The sequence below is a fragment of the Coregonus lavaretus genome (assembly GCF_964263955.1).
Source record: "Coregonus lavaretus genome assembly, chromosome: 39".
Taxonomy (NCBI): domain Eukaryota; kingdom Metazoa; phylum Chordata; class Actinopteri; order Salmoniformes; family Salmonidae; genus Coregonus; species Coregonus lavaretus.
In genome coordinates, this window is record NC_140026.1 from 1,634,588 (window position 1) to 1,652,486 (window position 17,899).

The 17,899-nt window shown below is 45.4% G+C and overlaps 1 protein-coding gene across 1 annotated transcript in view; it reads left to right on the top strand.

The window, feature by feature from the left end:
- Positions 1-17,899, top strand: part of LOC311112634 (uncharacterized protein) — a 63,613-nt gene that overhangs the window by 12,970 nt on the left and 32,744 nt on the right. Inside the window, exons 2-4 of the mRNA XM_084155780.1 lie at positions 4,430-4,463; positions 6,644-6,684; positions 7,673-7,721. Of these exons, the coding sequence (XP_084011906.1) occupies positions 4,430-4,463; positions 6,644-6,684; positions 7,673-7,721 (124 nt within the window). The remainder of the gene's footprint in view (positions 1-4,429; positions 4,464-6,643; positions 6,685-7,672; positions 7,722-17,899) is intronic.

The following is a 17,899-nucleotide window of genomic DNA, read 5'->3' on the forward strand; positions in this document are numbered from 1 at the left end:
GTGCCTTTCAACCATTTCTTTGGAATCCTCATGTCTAACTCATTGTTAGAATTTTTAGGGGTCCAATTCAGATGTTATGTACTAGATTTAAAACAACTTTTACCCCTTTTTTTCCCTCCTCAATTTCGTGATCTCTTGTCTCATCGCTGCAACTCCCCTACGGACTCGGGAGAGGCGAAGGTCGAGAGCCACGCGTCCTCCGAAACACGACCCTGCCAAGCCGCACTGCTTCTTGAGATATTGCTCGCTTAACCCGGAAGCCAGCCGCACCAATGTGTCGGAGGAAACGCCATCCAACTGACGACCGAAGTCAGCTTGCAGGTGCCCAGTCCGCCACAAGGAGTCGCTAGAGCACGATGGGACAAGGAAATCCCGTCTGGCCAAACCCTCCCCTAACCCGGACGAAGCAAATTGTGCACCGCCTCATGGGTCTCCCAGTCACGGCCGGCTGTGACACTGCCTGGGATCGAACCCTTCTTAGGGAGACTCACAAGAACATGAATACTGTCTACTGTCTGAGAGGCTAGTATTGTTTTAGTCTCTCTAAGAACTATAGATACTGTCTGAGAGGCTAGTATTGTTTTAGTCTCTCTAAGAACTATAGATACTGTCTGAGAGGCTAGTATTGTTTTAGTCTCTCTAAGAACTATAGATATTATATTAAGTATTGTCCTGTTTCTTCCAAAATGGCACCCTATTCCCTAAATAGAGCATTATTTTTTTTACCAGAGCCCTTTATAGGGTGCCATTTGGGATGCAACCACAGTTAACAGGCAGCAGTAAGGAGTAGTTCAACCACAGTTAACAGGCAGCAGTAAGGAGTAGTTCAACTACAGTTAACAGGCAGCAGGAAGGAGTAGTTCAACCACAGTTAACAGGCAGCAGGAAGGAGTAGTTCAACCACAGTTAACAGGCAGCAGTAAGGAGTAGTTCAACCACAGTTAACAGGCAGCAGGAAGGAGTAGTTCAACTACAGTTAACAGGCAGCAGTAAGGAGTAGTTCAACTACAGTTAACAGGCAGCAGTAAGGAGTAGTTCAACCACAGTTAACAGGCAGCAGTAAGGAGTAGTTCAACCACAGTTAACAGGCAGCAGTAAGGAGTAGTTCAACTACAGTTAACAGGCAGCAGTAAGGAGTAGTTCAACCACAGTTAACAGGCAGCAGTAAGGAGTAGTTCAACCACAGTTAACAGGCAGCAGGAAGGAGTAGTTCAACCACAGTTAACAGGCAGCAGGAAGGAGTAGTTCAACCACAGTTAACAGGCAGCAGTAAGGAGTAGTTCAACCACAGTTAACAGGCAGCAGTAAGGAGTAGTTCAACCACAGTTAACAGGCAGCAGTAAGGAGTAGTTCAACCACAGTTAACAGGCAGCAGTAAGGAGTAGTTCAACTACAGTTAACAGGCAGCAGGAAGGAGTAGTTCAACCACAGTTAACAGGCAGCAGGAAGGAGTAGTTCAACCACAGTTAACAGGCAGCAGGAAGGAGTAGTTCAACCACAGTTAACAGGCAGCAGGAAGGAGTAGTTCAACCACAGTTAACAGGCAGCAGGAAGGAGTAGTTCAACCACAGTTAACAGGCAGCAGTAAGGAGTAGTGCAACTACAGTTAACAGGCAGCAGGAAGGAGTAGTTCAACCACAGTTAACAGGCAGCAGGAAGGAGTAGTTCAACCACAGTTAACAGGCAGCAGTAAGGAGTAGTTCAACCACAGTTAACAGGCAGCAGTAAGGAGTAGTTCAACCACAGTTAACAGGCAGCAGGAAGGAGTAGTTCAACCACAGTTAACAGGCAGCAGGAAGGAGTAGTTCAACCACAGTTAACAGGCAGCAGGAAGGAGTAGTTCAACCACAGTTAACAGGCAGCAGTAAGGAGTAGTTCAACCACAGTTAACAGGCAGCAGTAAGGAGTAGTTCAACCACAGTTAACAGGCAGCAGGAAGGAGTAGTTCAACCACAGTTAACAGGCAGCAGGAAGGAGTAGTTCAACCACAGTTAACAGGCAGCAGTAAGGAGTAGTTCAACCACAGTTAACAGGCAGCAGTAAGGAGTAGTTCAACTACAGTTAACAGGCAGCAGGAAGGAGTAGTTCAACCACAGTTAACAGGCAGCAGGAAGGAGTAGTTCAACCACAGTTAACAGGCAGCAGTAAGGAGTAGTTCAACCACAGTTAACAGGCAGCAGTAAGGAGTAGTTCAACCACAGTTAACAGGCAGCAGTAAGGAGTAGTTCAACCACAGTTAACAGGCAGCAGGAAGGAGTAGTTCAACCACAGTTAACAGGCAGCAGTAAGGAGTAGTTCAACCACAGTTAACAGGCAGCAGTAAGGAGTAGTTCAACCACAGTTAACAGGCAGCAGTAAGGAGTAGTTCAACTACAGTTAACAGGCAGCAGTAAGGAGTAGTTCAACCACAGTTAACAGGCAGCAGGAAGGAGTAGTTCAACCACAGTTAACAGGCAGCAGGAAGGAGTAGTTCAACCACAGTTAACAGGCAGCAGTAAGGAGTAGTTCAACCACAGTTAACAGGCAGCAGTAAGGAGTAGTTCAACCACAGTTAACAGGCAGCAGTAAGGAGTAGTTCAACCACAGTTAACAGGCAGCAGTAAGGAGTAGTTCAACCACAGTTAACAGGCAGCAGTAAGGAGTAGTTCAACCACAGTTAACAGGCAGCAGTAAGGAGTAGTTCAACCACAGTTAACAGGCAGCAGGAAGGAGTAGTTCAACCACAGTTAACAGGCAGCAGTAAGGAGTAGTTCAACCACAGTTAACAGGCAGCAGTAAGGAGTAGTTCAACCACAGTTAACAGGCAGCAGTAAGGAGTAGTTCAACTACAGTTAACAGGCAGCAGGAAGGAGTAGTTCAACCACAGTTAACAGGCAGCAGGAAGGAGTAGTTCAACCACAGTTAACAGGCAGCAGGAAGGAGTAGTTCTACCACAGTTAACAGGCAGCAGTAAGGAGTAGTTCAACTACAGTTAACAGGCAGCAGTAAGGAGTAGTTCAACCACAGTTAACAGGCAGCAGTAAGGAGTAGTTCAACCACAGTTAACAGGAAGCAGGAAGGAGTAGTTCAACCACAGTTAACAGGCAGCAGTAAGGAGTAGTTCAACCACAGTTAACAGGCAGCAGTAAGGAGTAGTTCAACCACAGTTAACAGGCAGCAGGAAGGAGTAGTTCAACCACAGTTAACAGGCAGCAGTAAGGAGTAGTTCAACCACAGTTAACAGGCAGCAGTAAGGAGTAGTTCAACCACAGTTAACAGGCAGCAGTAAGGAGTAGTTCAACCACAGTTAACAGGCAGCAGTAAGGAGTAGTTCAACTATTTCATCCTGCTGTCCTGTATGTTGATCACTACCCCCAGATGTCATATAAGCAGTATAATGCATTATAACCTGTACATGGATATCTTCATAACACCTTTCATAGCAGCGTTATATTGAAGCAATACAACGCCCCGAGGTGTTGGGATACACATGGCCAATATACCACGGCTGAGGACTGTTCTTACGCACGAAGCAACGTGGGACTGTCTGGATACAGCCATTAGCCGTGGTATATTGTCCACGTACCACAAACCCTTGAGGCGCCTTATTGCTATTATAAACTGGTTAGGAACGTAATTAGAGAAGTACAAAATGAAATGTTTTGTCATACCCGTCTTATACGGTCTGATATACCACGGCTGTCAGCCAATCAGCATTCAGGGTTTGAACCACCCCGTTTTATAATGGTCTTGATTTGATAATGCGTTTATAACTCATGCATATTAAAACTTTAAGCCTCTATACTCTCTGCACTCAGAGCTGTAGTTAACAGGCTATAATAAGTTATAGTGCAGCTGGAAACATTGACTACCCCAGACTGACTGACTGCTGTTTTCTGCTACTCAGCCCGCACTAGCCAATCACAGCTACAGTGTATTTTAACCAGCCAACCAGATCCAGGGAATGGCAGAGGGTTCCAATCATAATTTCCACATTCTGGAACACAGACAGAGAGAGAGAGGGAGAGTTCCGTTGGACAGCGGTTGACTTTCTTTCCGCTGGGTCTTCAGTTTACTCTGCTTACGTTCTGGAAGAGGTTAGATACACCAGAACTGCTGGAGTTCTGCTGTAATCGTTGTGTGGATGTTTGTTTTATCCGAAGCAGAGACAGAGGAACTTTAGATGCTGGGGAGTTATCTATCTTTCTTCTGTTGGACCTGTTTGACTTGAGAATCGATTCTCCTTTTTACAGAAATAACGAGGGAGGAGTTACAGGGGAGAAGAGATGAATGAGCTAGTGTGATGTTATCTTGACCAAGGCCTCTCTCCTCCCCTCTCTCCTCCCCTCTCTCTCTCTCCTCTCCTCTCTCTCTCTCTCCTCTCCTCTCTCCTCCCCTCTCTCTCTCTTTTCTCTCTCTCTTTTCTCTGTCTATTTCTCTCTCTCCACAGAGCGCTCAGAGAGGCACAAAGAACAAAGACTCAGGTGAGAGATCTGCCAGTTTTGACTGACATATATAATCTGTATCCCAAACCACACCCTATTCTCTCTATAGTGCGATACTTCTGACCCGAGCCCCTATGAGCCCCGGTGAAAAGTAGTGCACTATAAAGGGAACGGGGTTGCAGTTTGGGAGACAGCCTAGTTGTCCTCTGCCATTACTGATGACCTTGCTTTGCGCGGACACGCTTGCTGTCAGGCTAGGAGCTGTTCTCATGGCTAGTGGTTTTATATGGTTGGCTGGTTTGGGACTGTACAACTGTGAAATCACCCTTCTGAACAATATTTCCATGACGCATAAAGCAGGTTAACCATTTAAAAGGGAAATGGAAACACCAAGTTTTAGAACACCAGCTGACTAAATGTAAATCGCCATATTGGCGTTGTTGCGTCGTCTGTAAAATAGTTTTGGAATTCCTGAATTTACTGAGACCAGGACCTCTGCGTCCATTAATTAGCATCATTTGCTGGTGTCCAACCATATATGAAGACATGATTCATACAGTATTTTGAAAGCTAAGAACAACCCTTTCAAATGAAATGACATGCAATAAATAACACCACTAATCCTAATGAAGCTAGAGACTTTTACAGCGTATTGAGTCTCGCTTATTTTGAATAGTAAAACCTTTTACTATGGCAATTCAAGATGGCGCTTCCCATACCTCCTAATAAACGTTGTTCAAGATCAAAATACTGAAAATAAAGATGTTTCTGTGTTACAAGCATATGTTTTGTATTAGTGGATGAATACATGTCTTTGCTTTACATCCGGAAGTGTTTCCATTCCCCTTTTAAACTCTTTTATTTAAAACATAACTGGGACTACTTTCTCTCGCTCAGCCATCTCACAGCTGTAGCAGTTAAGTATCCCGGTGCGGTGCTGAGGTTGGGCCGGGACTGCTTATGACACAACCCTGGAACTATGTGGCTCCAGCTTCAGTCGGTTGGCATGGTAACAGGCTGGAGAGGTAACTCTGGCGGTGGATAGAAGTTTCCCCTCTTCAGACGCTGATCTGGGATCAGTATAGCCTAACCTGATATTAGAAGACCTTAGAAGGCAACTTCTATCCAGAGGTTTAGGAGATTGTTGTTCAATGTCAGGAAGTATATACTGGTTTATGTAAGTTAATAGTGTGGAGGAGAAGGAGGAGAGGAGATGAGGAGTAGAGGAGGAGAGGGAGAGGAGGAGGAGAGGAGGGAGAGGAGGAGGAGAGGAGGGAGAGGAGGTAGAGGGAGAGGAGGTGGAGAGGGAGAGGAGAGGAGAGGGAGAGGAGGATGAGAGGAGGTAGAGGGAGAGGAGGTGGAGAGGGAGAGGAGAGGAGAGGAGAGGGAGAGGAGGAGGAGGGAAAGAAGAAGGTTCAAAGAGGGTAAAGGGGGTGTTCCTTCACCCTCCCCCTCCCCGTCCTGTGTTAGAAGTGGACTGCTAGCTGGGATGTGTTATGTGTGACTCATGGGTCTGGACATAGTTAGCAGCTAGAAGTCAACATTGCTCAGCTCTGTAGAAACCAGCAGTAGACTCAGAGAGTAGAGCAGAGAGAGAGGGATAAAGAGAGAACAGTGAACAGACACACACAGAGGGGCAGAAGGTACTCTACAGTTTGGGTATGTAAGCTTTGTCAACGTTCAAGGTTGTTTTGTGATTGTTTGTCGGGAAGTTTCACTCGGAAGGATATGAGCTAGGACTTTTCCGCCGTTATCTTTCCCTAAATACTCTGGGTTTCCTCTGAGGGAAGGAAAGAGAGATGGAGAGAGAGAGAGCGGAGGCAGAGAGAACAGCAGTAATGTTCCTATGGAGGCTTCTAATGGTTATAGGGGGTGTTGTGTTGGTGTGGTCATGCCTCTGCATGTTTCAGAACAGCTTAAAATGAAACATACACAGAATACACTTTTACTGGCTGGTTTAATCAATGTTAGTAGATGTTTAACACACGTTTAGCTCTAGCTTGGAGAGTGTGTAGACTGATCTGTCTTGGGTCCGCGTATGAAGGAATGCAACAAAGGGAAAGGAAACTGCTCAGATCATTTTAATCCCAGATGTGTGTTGTGTACATGGAGAGAAGCCTTCAGCGCCTTGCTGGGTGGGTGTTCTCTAATGGTAAGATACAGAAGGTGAATGAACCCCCAACGTAATCACTGACTTTTTTTTCTTTCCTCTCTTCCAGCCAAGGACCTCTGTCCTCCATCAGGGCCGCCATTAAGAGGAGTGAGTCTGCAGCCCTCTCTTTTTACCACTCCTTTGTTACTCTACACAACAAGTGATGACTGGGCAGTTCTGTATTGTTCGTGTCTGTGCTACAAAATGTATCGTGAAAGTCATCTCCCCTGGTGTCAGTAGCAGTCTGTTGTTGTTATATTGTATATGGGAACTGTTGTCAGTACTATAGTGAGGTCATCTCCCCTGGTGTCAGTAGTTGTCTGTTGTTGTTATATTGTATATGGGAACTGTTGTCAGTACTATAGTGAGGTCATCTCCCCTGGTGTCAGTAGCAGTCTGTTGTTGTTATATTGTATATGGGAACTGTTGTCAGTACTATAGTGAGGTCATCTCCCCTGGTGTCAGTAGCAGTCTGTTGTTGTTATATTGTATATGGGAACTGTTGTCAGTACTATAGTGAGGTCATCTCCCCTGGTGTTAGTAGCAGTCTGTTGTTGTTATATTGTATATGGGAACTGTTGTCAGTACTATAGTGAGGTCATCTCCCCTGGTGTCAGTAGCAGTCTGTTGTTGTTATATTGTATATGGGAACTGTTGTCAGTACTATAGTGAGGTCATCTCCCCTGGTGTCAGTAGCAGTCTGTTGTTGTTATATTGTATATGGGAACTGTTGTCAGTACTATAGTGAGGTCATCTCCCCTGGTGTCAGTAGCAGTCTGTTATTGTTATATTGTATATGGGAACTGTTGTCAGTACTATAGTGAGGTCATCTCCCCTGGTGTCAGTAGCAGTCTGTTGTTGTTATATTGTATATGGGAACTGTTGTCAGTACTATAGTGAGGTCATCTCCCCTGGTGTCAGTAGCAGTCTGTTGTTGTTATATTGTATATGGGAACTGTTGTCAGTACTATAGTGAAGTCATCTCCCCTGGTGTCAGTAGTTGTCTGTTGTTGTTATATTGTAAATGGGAACTGTTGTCAGTACTATAGTGAGGTCATCTCCCCTGGTGTCAGTAGTTGTCTGTTGTTTCTTTCAGCGTCGTCTAGACCCACTTCCCTGAGCGAGAGTACTCCCAGAGACCGGAGGTCAGTACATCTCCGTTTTACAGAGTAAAGAAAACAGACACATCCTACAGACACATCCTACAGACACATCCTACAGACACATCCTACACTATCTATATTGGTCTATTTCTATGAACGATACAGGTAACTGCCAAAGTAAAGAAATGAGGGATACGAAGTATATTGACACACTGCTGTGTTTTTTTCCTGAGTTAATTAAGCAGTTAACATCCCATCATGCTTAGGGTCATGTATAAAAATGCCCAGTTGCCCGTTATTTTGGCTGTAATGGCTAGAAGAAGAAATCTCAGTAACTTTGAAAAGAGGGGTCTCAAAGTAGCATAGGGGGTTTAAAGGGCGTGTGTGTGTGTGTGTGTGTGTGTGTGTGTGTGTGTGTGTGTGTGTGTGTGTGTGTGTGTGTGTGTGTGTGTGTGTGTGTGTGTGTGTCTCAGTCACCAGATCTCAACCCCAATTGAACACTTCTGGAAGATTCTGGAGCGGCTCCTGAGACTGCGTTTTCCACCACTATAAAAAAACAACAACATATATATATATATACACACAGTGGGGGGGGGGAAGTATTTAGTCAGCCACCAATTGTGCAAGTTCTCCCACTTAAAAAGATGAGAGAGGCCTGTAATTTTCATCATAGGTACACGTCAACTATGACAGACAAAATGAGAAAAAATTATCCTGAAAATCACATTGTAGGATTTTTAATGAATTTATTTGCAAATTATGGTGGAAAATAAGTATTTGGTCAATAACAAAAGTTTCTCAATACTTTGTTATATACCCTTTGTTGGCAATGACACAGGTCAAATGTTTTCTGTAAGTCTTCACAAGGTTTTCACACACTGTTGCTGGTATTTTGGCCCATTCCTCCATGAGATGTTTTGGGGCTGTCGCTGGGCAACACGGACTTTCAACTCCCTCCAAAGATTTTCTATGGGGTTGAGATCTGGAGACTGGCTAAGCCACTCCAGGATCTTGAAATGCTTCTTACGAAGCCACTCCTTCGTTGCCCGGGCAGTGTGTTTGGGATCATTGTCATGCTGAAAGACCCAGCCACGTTTCATCTTCAATGCCCTTGCTGATGGAAGGAGGTCTTCACTCAAAATGTCACGATACATGGCCCCATTCATTCTTTCCTTTACACGAATCAGTCGTCCTGGTCCCTTTGCAGAAAAACAGCCCCAAAGCATGATGTTTCCACCCCCATGCTTCACAGTAGGTATGGTGTTCTTTGGATGCAACTCAGCATTCTTTGTCCTCCAAACACGACGAGTTGAGTTTTTACCAAAAAGTTATATTTTGGTTTCATCTGACCATATGACATTCTCCCAATCCTCTTCTGGATCATCCAAATGCACTCTAGCAAACTTCAGACGGGCCTGGACATGTACTGGCTTAAGCAGGGGGACACGTCTGGCACTGCAGGATTTGAGTCCCTGGCGGCGTAGTGTGTTACTGATGGTAGGCTTTGTTACTTTGGTCCCAGCTCTCTGCAGGTCATTCACTAGGTCCCCCGTGTGGTTCTGGGATTTTTGCTCACCGTTCTTGTGATCATTTTGACCCCACGGGGTGAGATCTTGCGTGGAGCCCCAGATCGAGGGAGATTATCAGTGGTCTTGTATGTCTTCCATTTCCTAATAATTGCTCCCATAGTTGATTTCTTCAACCCAAGCTGCTTACCTATTGCAGATTCAGTCTTCCCAGCCTGGTGCAGGTCTACAATTTTGTTTCTGGTGTCCTTTGACAGCTCTTTGGTCTTGGCCATAGTGGAGTTTGGAGTGTGACTGTTTGAGGTTGTGGACAGGTGTCTTTTATACTGATAACAAGTTCAAACAGGTGCCATTAATACAGGTAACGAGTGGAGGACAGAGGAGCCTCTTAAAGAAGTTACAGGTCTGTGAGAGCCAGAAATCTTGCTTGTTTGTAGGTGACCAAATACTTATTTTCCACCATAATTTGCAAATAAATTCATTAAAAATCCTACAATGTGATTTTCTGGAGAAAAAAATTCTCAATTTGTCTGTCATAGTTGACGTGTACCTATGATGAAAATTACAGGCCTCTCTCATCTTTTTAAGTGGGAGAACTTGCGCAATTGGTGGCTGACGAAATACTTTTTTTCCCCACTGTATGTATATATATATATATATATATATATGTATATATACACTGCTCAAAAAAATAAAGGGAACACTTAAACAACACAATGTAACTCCAAGTCAATCACACTTCTGTGAAATCAAACTGTCCACTTAGGAAGCAACACTGATTGACAATACATTTCACATGCTGTTGTGCAAATGGAATAGACAACAGGTGGAAATTATAGGCAATTAGCAAGACACCCCCAATAAAGGACTGGTTTTGCAGGTGGTGACCACAGACCACTTCTCAGTTCCTATGCTTCCTGGCTGATGTTTTGGTCACTTTTGAATGCTGACGGTGCTTTCACTCTAGTGGTAGCATGAGACGGAGTCTACAACCCACACAAGTGGCTCAGGTAGTGCAGCTCATCCAGGATGGCACATCAATGCGAGCTGTGGCAAGAAGGTTTGCTGTGTCTGTCAGCGTAGTGTCCAGAGCATGGAGGCGCTACCAGGAGACAGGCCAGTACATCAGGAGACGTGGAGGAGGCCGTAGGAGGGCAACAACCCAGCAGCAGGACTGCTACCTCCGCCTTTGTGCAAGGAGGAGCACTGCCAGAGCCCTGCAAAATGACCTCCAACAGGCCACAAATGTGCATGTGTCTGCTCAAACGGTCAGAAACAGACTCCATGAGGGTGGTATGAGGGCCCGACGTCCACAGGTGGGGGTTATGCTTACAGCCCAACACCGTGCAGGACGTTTGGCATTTGCCAGAGAACACCAAGATTGGCAAATTCGCCACTGGCGCCCTGTGCTCTTCACAGATGAAAGCAGGTTCACACTGAGCACATGTGACAGACGTGACAGAGTCTGGAGACGCCGTGGAGAACGTTCTGCTGCCTACAACATCCTCCAGCATGACCGGTTTGGCGGTGGGTCAGTCATGGTGTGGGATGGCATTTCTTTGGGGGGCTGTACAGCCCTCCATGTGCTCGCCAGAGGTAGCCTGACTGCCATTAGGTACCGAGATGAGATCCTCAGACCCCTTGTGAGACCATATGCTGGTGCGGTTGGCCCTGGGTTCCTCCTAATGCAAGACAATGCTAGACCTCATGTGGCTGGAGTGTGTCAGCAGTTCCTGCAAGAGGAAGGCATTGATGCTATGGACTGGCCCGCCCGTTCCCCAGACCTGAATCCAATTGAGCACATCTGGGACATCATGTCTCGCTCCATCCACCAACGCCACGTTGCACCACAGACTGTCCAGGAGTTGGCGGATGCTTTAGTCCAGGTCTGGGAGGAGATCCCTCAGGAGACCATCCGCCACCTCATCAGGAGCATGCCCAGGCGTTGTAGGGAGGTCATACAGGCACGTGGAGGCCACACACACTACTGAGCCTCATTTTGACTTGTTTTAAGGACATTACATCAAAGTTGGATCAGCCTGTAGTGTGGTTTTCCACTTTAATTTTGAGGGTGACTCCAAATCCAGACCACCATGGGTTGATAAATTTGATTTCCATTGATAATTTTTGTGCAGTGTATATACAGTGGGGAGAACAAGTATTTGATACACTGCCGATTCTGCAGGTTTTCCTACTTACAAAGCATGTAGAGGTCTGTAATTGTTATCATAGGTACACTTCAACTGTGAGAGACGGTATCTAAAACAAAAATCCAGAAAATCACATTGTATGATTTTTAAGTAATTAATTTGCATTTTATTGCATGACATAAGTATTTGATCACCTACCAACCAGTAAGAATTCCGGCTCTCACAGACCTGTTAGTTTTTCTTTAAGAAGCCCTCCTGTTCTCCACTCATTACCTGTATTAACTGCACCTGTTTGAACTCGTTACCTGTATAAAAAACACCTGTCCACACACTCAATCAAACAGACTCCAACCTCTCCACAATGGCCAAGACCAGAGAGCTGTGTAAGGACATCAGGGATAAAATTGTAGACCTGCACAAGGCTGGGATGGGCTACAGGACAATAGGCAAGCAGCTTGGTGAGAAGGCAACAACTGTTGGCGCAATTATTAGAAAATGGAAGAAGTTCAAGATAACGGTCAATCACCCTCGGTCTGGGGCTCCATGCAAGATCTCACCTCGTGGGGCATCAATGATCATGAGGAAGGTGAGGGATCAGCCCAGAACTACACGGCAGGACCTGGTCAATGACCTGAAGAGAGCTGGGACCACAGTCTCAAAGAAAACCATTAGTAACACACTACGCCGTCATGGATTAAAATCCTGCAGTGCACGCAAGGTCCCCCTGCTCAAGCCAGCGCATGTCCAGGCCCGTCTGAAGTTTGCCAATGACCATCTGGATGATCCAGAGGAGGAATTGGAGAAGGTCATGTGGTCTGATGAGACAGAAATAGAGCTTTTTGGTCTAAACTCTACTCACCGTGTTTGGAGGAAGAAGGATGAGTACAACCCCAAGAACACCATCCCAACTGTGAAGCATGGAGGTGGAAACATCATTCTTTGGGGATGCTTTTCTGCAAAGGGAACAGGACGACTGCACCGTATTGAGGGGAGGATGGATGGGGCCATGTATCGCGAGATCTTGGCCAACAACCTCCTTCCCTCAGTAAGAGCATTGAAGATGGGTCGTGGCTGGGTCTTCCAGCATGACAACGACCCAAAACACACAGCCAGGGCAACTAAGGAGTGGCTCTGTAAGAAGCATCTCAAGGTCCTGGAGTGGCCTAGCCAGTCTCCAGACCTGAACCCAATAGAAAATCTTTGGAGGGAGCTGAAAGTCCGTATTGCCCAGCGACAGCCTGAAGGATCTGGAGAAGGTCTGTATGGAGGAGTGGGCCAAAATCCCTGCTGCAGTGTGTGCAAACCTGGTCAAGACCTACAGGAAACGTATGATCTCTGTAATTGCAAACAAAGGTGTCTGTACCAAATATTAAGTTCTGCTTTTCTGATATATCAAATACTTATGTCATGCAATAAAATGCAAATTAATTACTTAAAAATCATACTATGTGATTTTCTGGATTTTTGTTTTAGATTCCGTCTCTCACAGTTGAAGTGTACCTATGATACAAATTACAGACCTCTACATGCTTTGTAAGTAGGAAAACCTGCAAAATCGGCAGTGTATCAAATACTTGTTCTCCCCACTGTGTGTGTATATATATATATATATATATATATATATATATATATATATATATATATATATATAATATGGAATTTCTTATGGAAGAACGGTGTCGCATCCCTCCAATAGAGTTCCAGACACTTGTAGAATCTCTGCCAAGGCACATTGAAGCTGTTCTGGCGGATCGTTGTGGCCCAACGCCCTATTAAAGGGTAGGTAGCATAAATGTAACCACATGTAACGTATGGATTTGCATTAGTATACGCATCAAATGTCCCAATGCAAAGTTACACCTCACATTTTCTATTTTTGGTCAGAATGCCGAAGTCATGTGGGATTCTTTTTTTTTTTTCGGGCTGTGATGTAATATGGAGGACCCGGCAAGCCAGCCTATTCACTATAATGTAAACTCCAACAGAAATAACTTCAAATGTATAACTTCAAATTAAACCAAATAGTTTGCACTCATGACTACTGGTTTCAATTACAGTTCCTGCCAACCTACAGTACATACAAATACTTTATGAATGTATTGTTACAAATCAACTTGCAAGGTTGAAACTTGCTATTAGCCACCGTTAGCGGTTTTTTCACCATTGTCCGTGGCCTGCACTACCTTCTAGCCTGGACTATTATCGGCCAGTCTGCACAGCGCGTTATCGACCCAGAACATATCGGATTTTCTGCCGGAATCACTAAATCACTGGACCTTTAACACATGATCATCGCAACTAGCTAGCTGCAACCAACTGGATGTTGTTGTTGGCTAATCAGCCTTGAGCTAGCCTCGAGTCAGGCACATCTCCCGGCTATCTACCTCTCTGTCAACCGGACGGGACCTCCTAGAGTCGACACGGAGCCCCGCCGATCCATCACGACTGGTCTGCCGACGTAATCGTCTGTGGTTTCAACAGGCTTCCCGTTGCGACGACCACGAAGATCCATCTGCTAGCCCCGGCCTGCTAGCACACGCAAACAACAGCCGTGCTTCCTGCTCGCTGTGCTGTAGCACCAATTCGAACTGCTCTCGGACTCACATATTGCTGTTCACTGGACCTTATGATCACTCAGCTGCACAGCTGATGCCTGCTGGACTGTTCCTTTACGCGGTACCCTGTCCTGTTCAGCCCAAACTTTCATCGCCATTACCAGTTGTTGTCTTAGCTCTCTCTAATAACACCTGTGATTGCTTTATGCCTCTCTCCCATGTCAATATGCCTTGCCTATTGCTGTTCCAGTTAGTTCTTATTATACAATTTCACTGTAGAACCAAGTCATTCTCAAACTGCCTCAAAAAGCTCCTTTGTTCCACCCCCCATACACGCCGAGACGGGCTCAATCGGTGCCTCCAGTGATGCTATCTCTTTCATTGTTACCCAACGCTTAGGTTTACCTCCACTGTACTCAGATCCTTCCATATCCTTGTCTGTACATAATGCCCTGAATCTATTCTACAACGCCCGGAAACCTGCCCCCTTTATTCTCTTTACCCAACGCACTAGAAGACCAGTTCTTAAAGCCTTTAGCCGTATCCTTATTCTAGTCCTCCTCTGTTCCTCTGGTGATGTAGAGGCTAACCCAGGCCCTGCAGCCCCCAGTATCACTCCTACTCCCCAGGAGCTATCATTTGTTGACTTCTGTAACCGTAAAAGCCTTGGTTTTCTGAACGTTAACATCAGAAGCCTCCTTCCTAAGTTTGAGTTATTCACTGCGTTAGCACACTCTGCCAACCCTGATGTTCTAGCAGTGTCTGAATCCTGGCTTAGGAAGGCCACCAAAAATGCAGAAATGTCCATCCCCAACTACAACATTTTCCGTCTAGATAGAACTGCCAAAGGGGGTGGAGTTGCAATCTACTGTAGAGAGAGCCTGCAGAGCTCTATCATACTATCCAGGTCGGTGCCCAAACAGTTTGAGCTTCTACTTCTAAAAATCCACCTTTCCAGAAATAAGTCTCTCACTGTTGCCGCTTGCTACAGACCCCCCTCAGCCCCCAGTTGTGCCATGGACACCATATGTGAATTGCTTGCCCCCCATCTATCCTCAGAGTTCGTACTGCTTGGTGACCTAAACTGGGATATGCTTAACACCCCGGCCGTCCTACAATCCAAACTAGATGCCCTCAATCTCACACAAATTATCAAGGAACCTACCAGGTACAACCCTAAATCCGTAAACATGGGCACCCTCATAGATATCATCCTGACTAACTTACCCTCTAAATACACCTGCGCTGTCTTCAACCAGGATCTCAGCGATCACTGCCTTAATGCCTGCGTCCGTAACGGGTCCGCGGTCAAACGACCACCCCTCATCAAAAAGTAAAAAGGAGAACAGACGAGGTACTACACAATTAGAGCAGGTAGGATTTTCTCGTTCGTTTTGAGCCCACGGCAAGAAGGCACCAGAGCCTGTGACTAGAAGAGCATGAGGTGTGGCTAACGTTAGCCAGCTTGAGCTAGCTACCATATGACGTTGAGAAATAGTGCATTTTTGCATTTGCAACAAAACCGGGAAAGAACAGAATCAGAACCGGAAACCAAAGTGAACTATACTGTTCCGTAATCCGAACCGTTATTTTAAAATCATGGGAACCGGTTACGTTCCCGGGCATTTTTTTTTTTCAGTCCCACAAAAATCGCAACAAAGCACCTATGCAAAGCTCTCACTCGGTCACTCATTCCAGCGCCTGCTGGAAAATCTTTGCCTTTGTGTGCGTGTATGTAGGCTACCTGCCTCTTCCCCTCCGAAGCATAGGTTACTGTAGCCTACTGACGACGTTACAAGGGTGATTCAGAAATTAGGGAGAGAGATGTTTAAATAGAGGAGAATGGATTCACTTTTTCAATGCTAGTTAAGGATACTATAGTTATCACGTTTCACTTTGGGTTTATTAATTACAAAAAGGTAAGACGTGTTTTTAATTGTAGTGCTGCTCTGCACGCACAAGCTAGCTGTCTAGCTAACGTTTGCTCTGGCCCAACGTTAAGCCAACTCTTGGAAGTACAAAGACATTCAAAGTTCCTCCATAGAAGCCGCTCCTCCGTAGGTATAATTCTGTGGGGCCTAATTCAGATAATGCATGTCATAACAAGATGCCCAGCGCTTCAAGCCAAGACTCCTCCTCAACCCTCTCTCACGCTCTCCCCTCTCGTAACATGTCCATAGTGACTGGCTGCACAGTGTGTGTGTGTGTGTGGGTGGGTGTTTGTCTGTCATTGTGATGCTATTACAGAAAAATACAATTTGCTATAAATAAAGGTTCTGTTCAGGAAAATAATTATTTTTGGTTCCAACCCTTTAAGACACTATGTTGTTGTTTCCTTTATTTTGGCAGTTACCTGTATGTATCTTTCTCTTCTATTTCTCCATCAGGCTGATGTCCTCTATGTTGTCCTAGCTCTACGCTGATGTCCTCTCTGTTGTCCTAGCTCTATGCTGATGTCCTCTATGTTGTCCTAGCTCTATCCTGATGTCCTCTATGTTGTCCTAGATCTACGCTGATGTCCTCTATGTTGTCCTAGCTCTACGCTGATGTCCTCTATGTTGTCCTAGCTCTATGCTGATGTCCTCTCTGTTGTCCTAGCTCTACGCTGATGTCCTCTCTGTTGTCCTAGCTCTATGCTGATGTCCTCTATGTTGTCCTAGCTCTATGCTGATGTCCTCTCTGTTGTCCTAGCTCTATGCTGATGTCCTCTATGTTGTCCTAGCTCTATGCTGATGTCCTCTATGTTGTCCTAGCTCTATGCTGATGTCCTCTATGTTGTCCTAGCTCTATGCTGATGTCCTCTATGTTGTCCTAGCTCTATACAGATGTCCTCTATGTTGTCCTAGCTCTATCCTGATGTCCTCTATGTTGTCCTAGCTCTATGCTGATGTCCTCTATGTTGTCCTAGCTCTATACAGATGTCCTCTATGTTGTCCTAGCTCTACGCTGATGTCCTCTGTTGTCCTAGCTCTATCCTGATGTCCTCTATGTTGTCCTAGCTCTATGCTGATGTCCTCTATGTTGTCCTAGCTCTATACAGATGTCCTCTATGTTGTCCTAGCTCTACGCTGATGTCCTCTATGTTGTCCTAGCTCTATGCTGATGTCCTCTATGTTGTCCTAGCTCTATCCTGATGTCCTCTATGTTGTCCTAGCTCTATACAGATGTCCTCTATGTTGTCCTAGCTCTATACTGATGTCCTCTATGTTGTCCTAGCTCTATGCTCATGTCCTCTCTGTTGTCCTAGCTCTATCCTGATGTCCTCTATGTTGTCCTAGCTCTATGCTGATGTCCTCTATGTTGTCCTAGCTCTATGCTGATGTCCTCTCTGTTGTCCTAGCTCTATGCTGATGTCCTCTGTTGTCCTAGCTCTATGCTGATGTCCTCTATGTTGTCCTAGCTCTATGCTGATGTCCTCTATGTTGTCCTAGCTCTATGCTGATGTTGTCCTAGCTCTATGCTGATGTCCTCTATGTTGTCCTAGCTCTATGCTGATGTCCTCTATGTTGTCCTAGCTCTATGCTGATGTCATCTATGTTGTCCTAGCTCTACGCTGATGTCCTCTATGTTGTCCTAGCTCTACGCTGATGTCATCTATGTTGTCCTAGCTCTATGCTGATGTCCTCTATGTTGTCCTAGCTCTACGCTGATGTCCTCTATGTTGTCCTAGCTCTACGCTGATGTCCTCTATGTTGTCCTAGCTCTATCCTGATGTCCTCTATGTTGTCCTAGCTCTATGCTGATGTCTTCTATGTTGTCCTAGCTCTATGCTGATGTCCTCTATGTTGTCCTAGCTCTACGCTGATGTCCTCTATGTTGTCCTAGCTCTATGCTGATGTCCTCTCTGTTGTCCTAGCTCTACGCTGATATCCTCTATGTTGTCCTAGCTCTATGCTGATGTCCTCTATGTTGTCCTAGCTCTATCCTGATGTCCTCTATGTTGTCCTAGCTTTATCCTGATGTCCTCTATGTTGTCCTAGCTCTATACT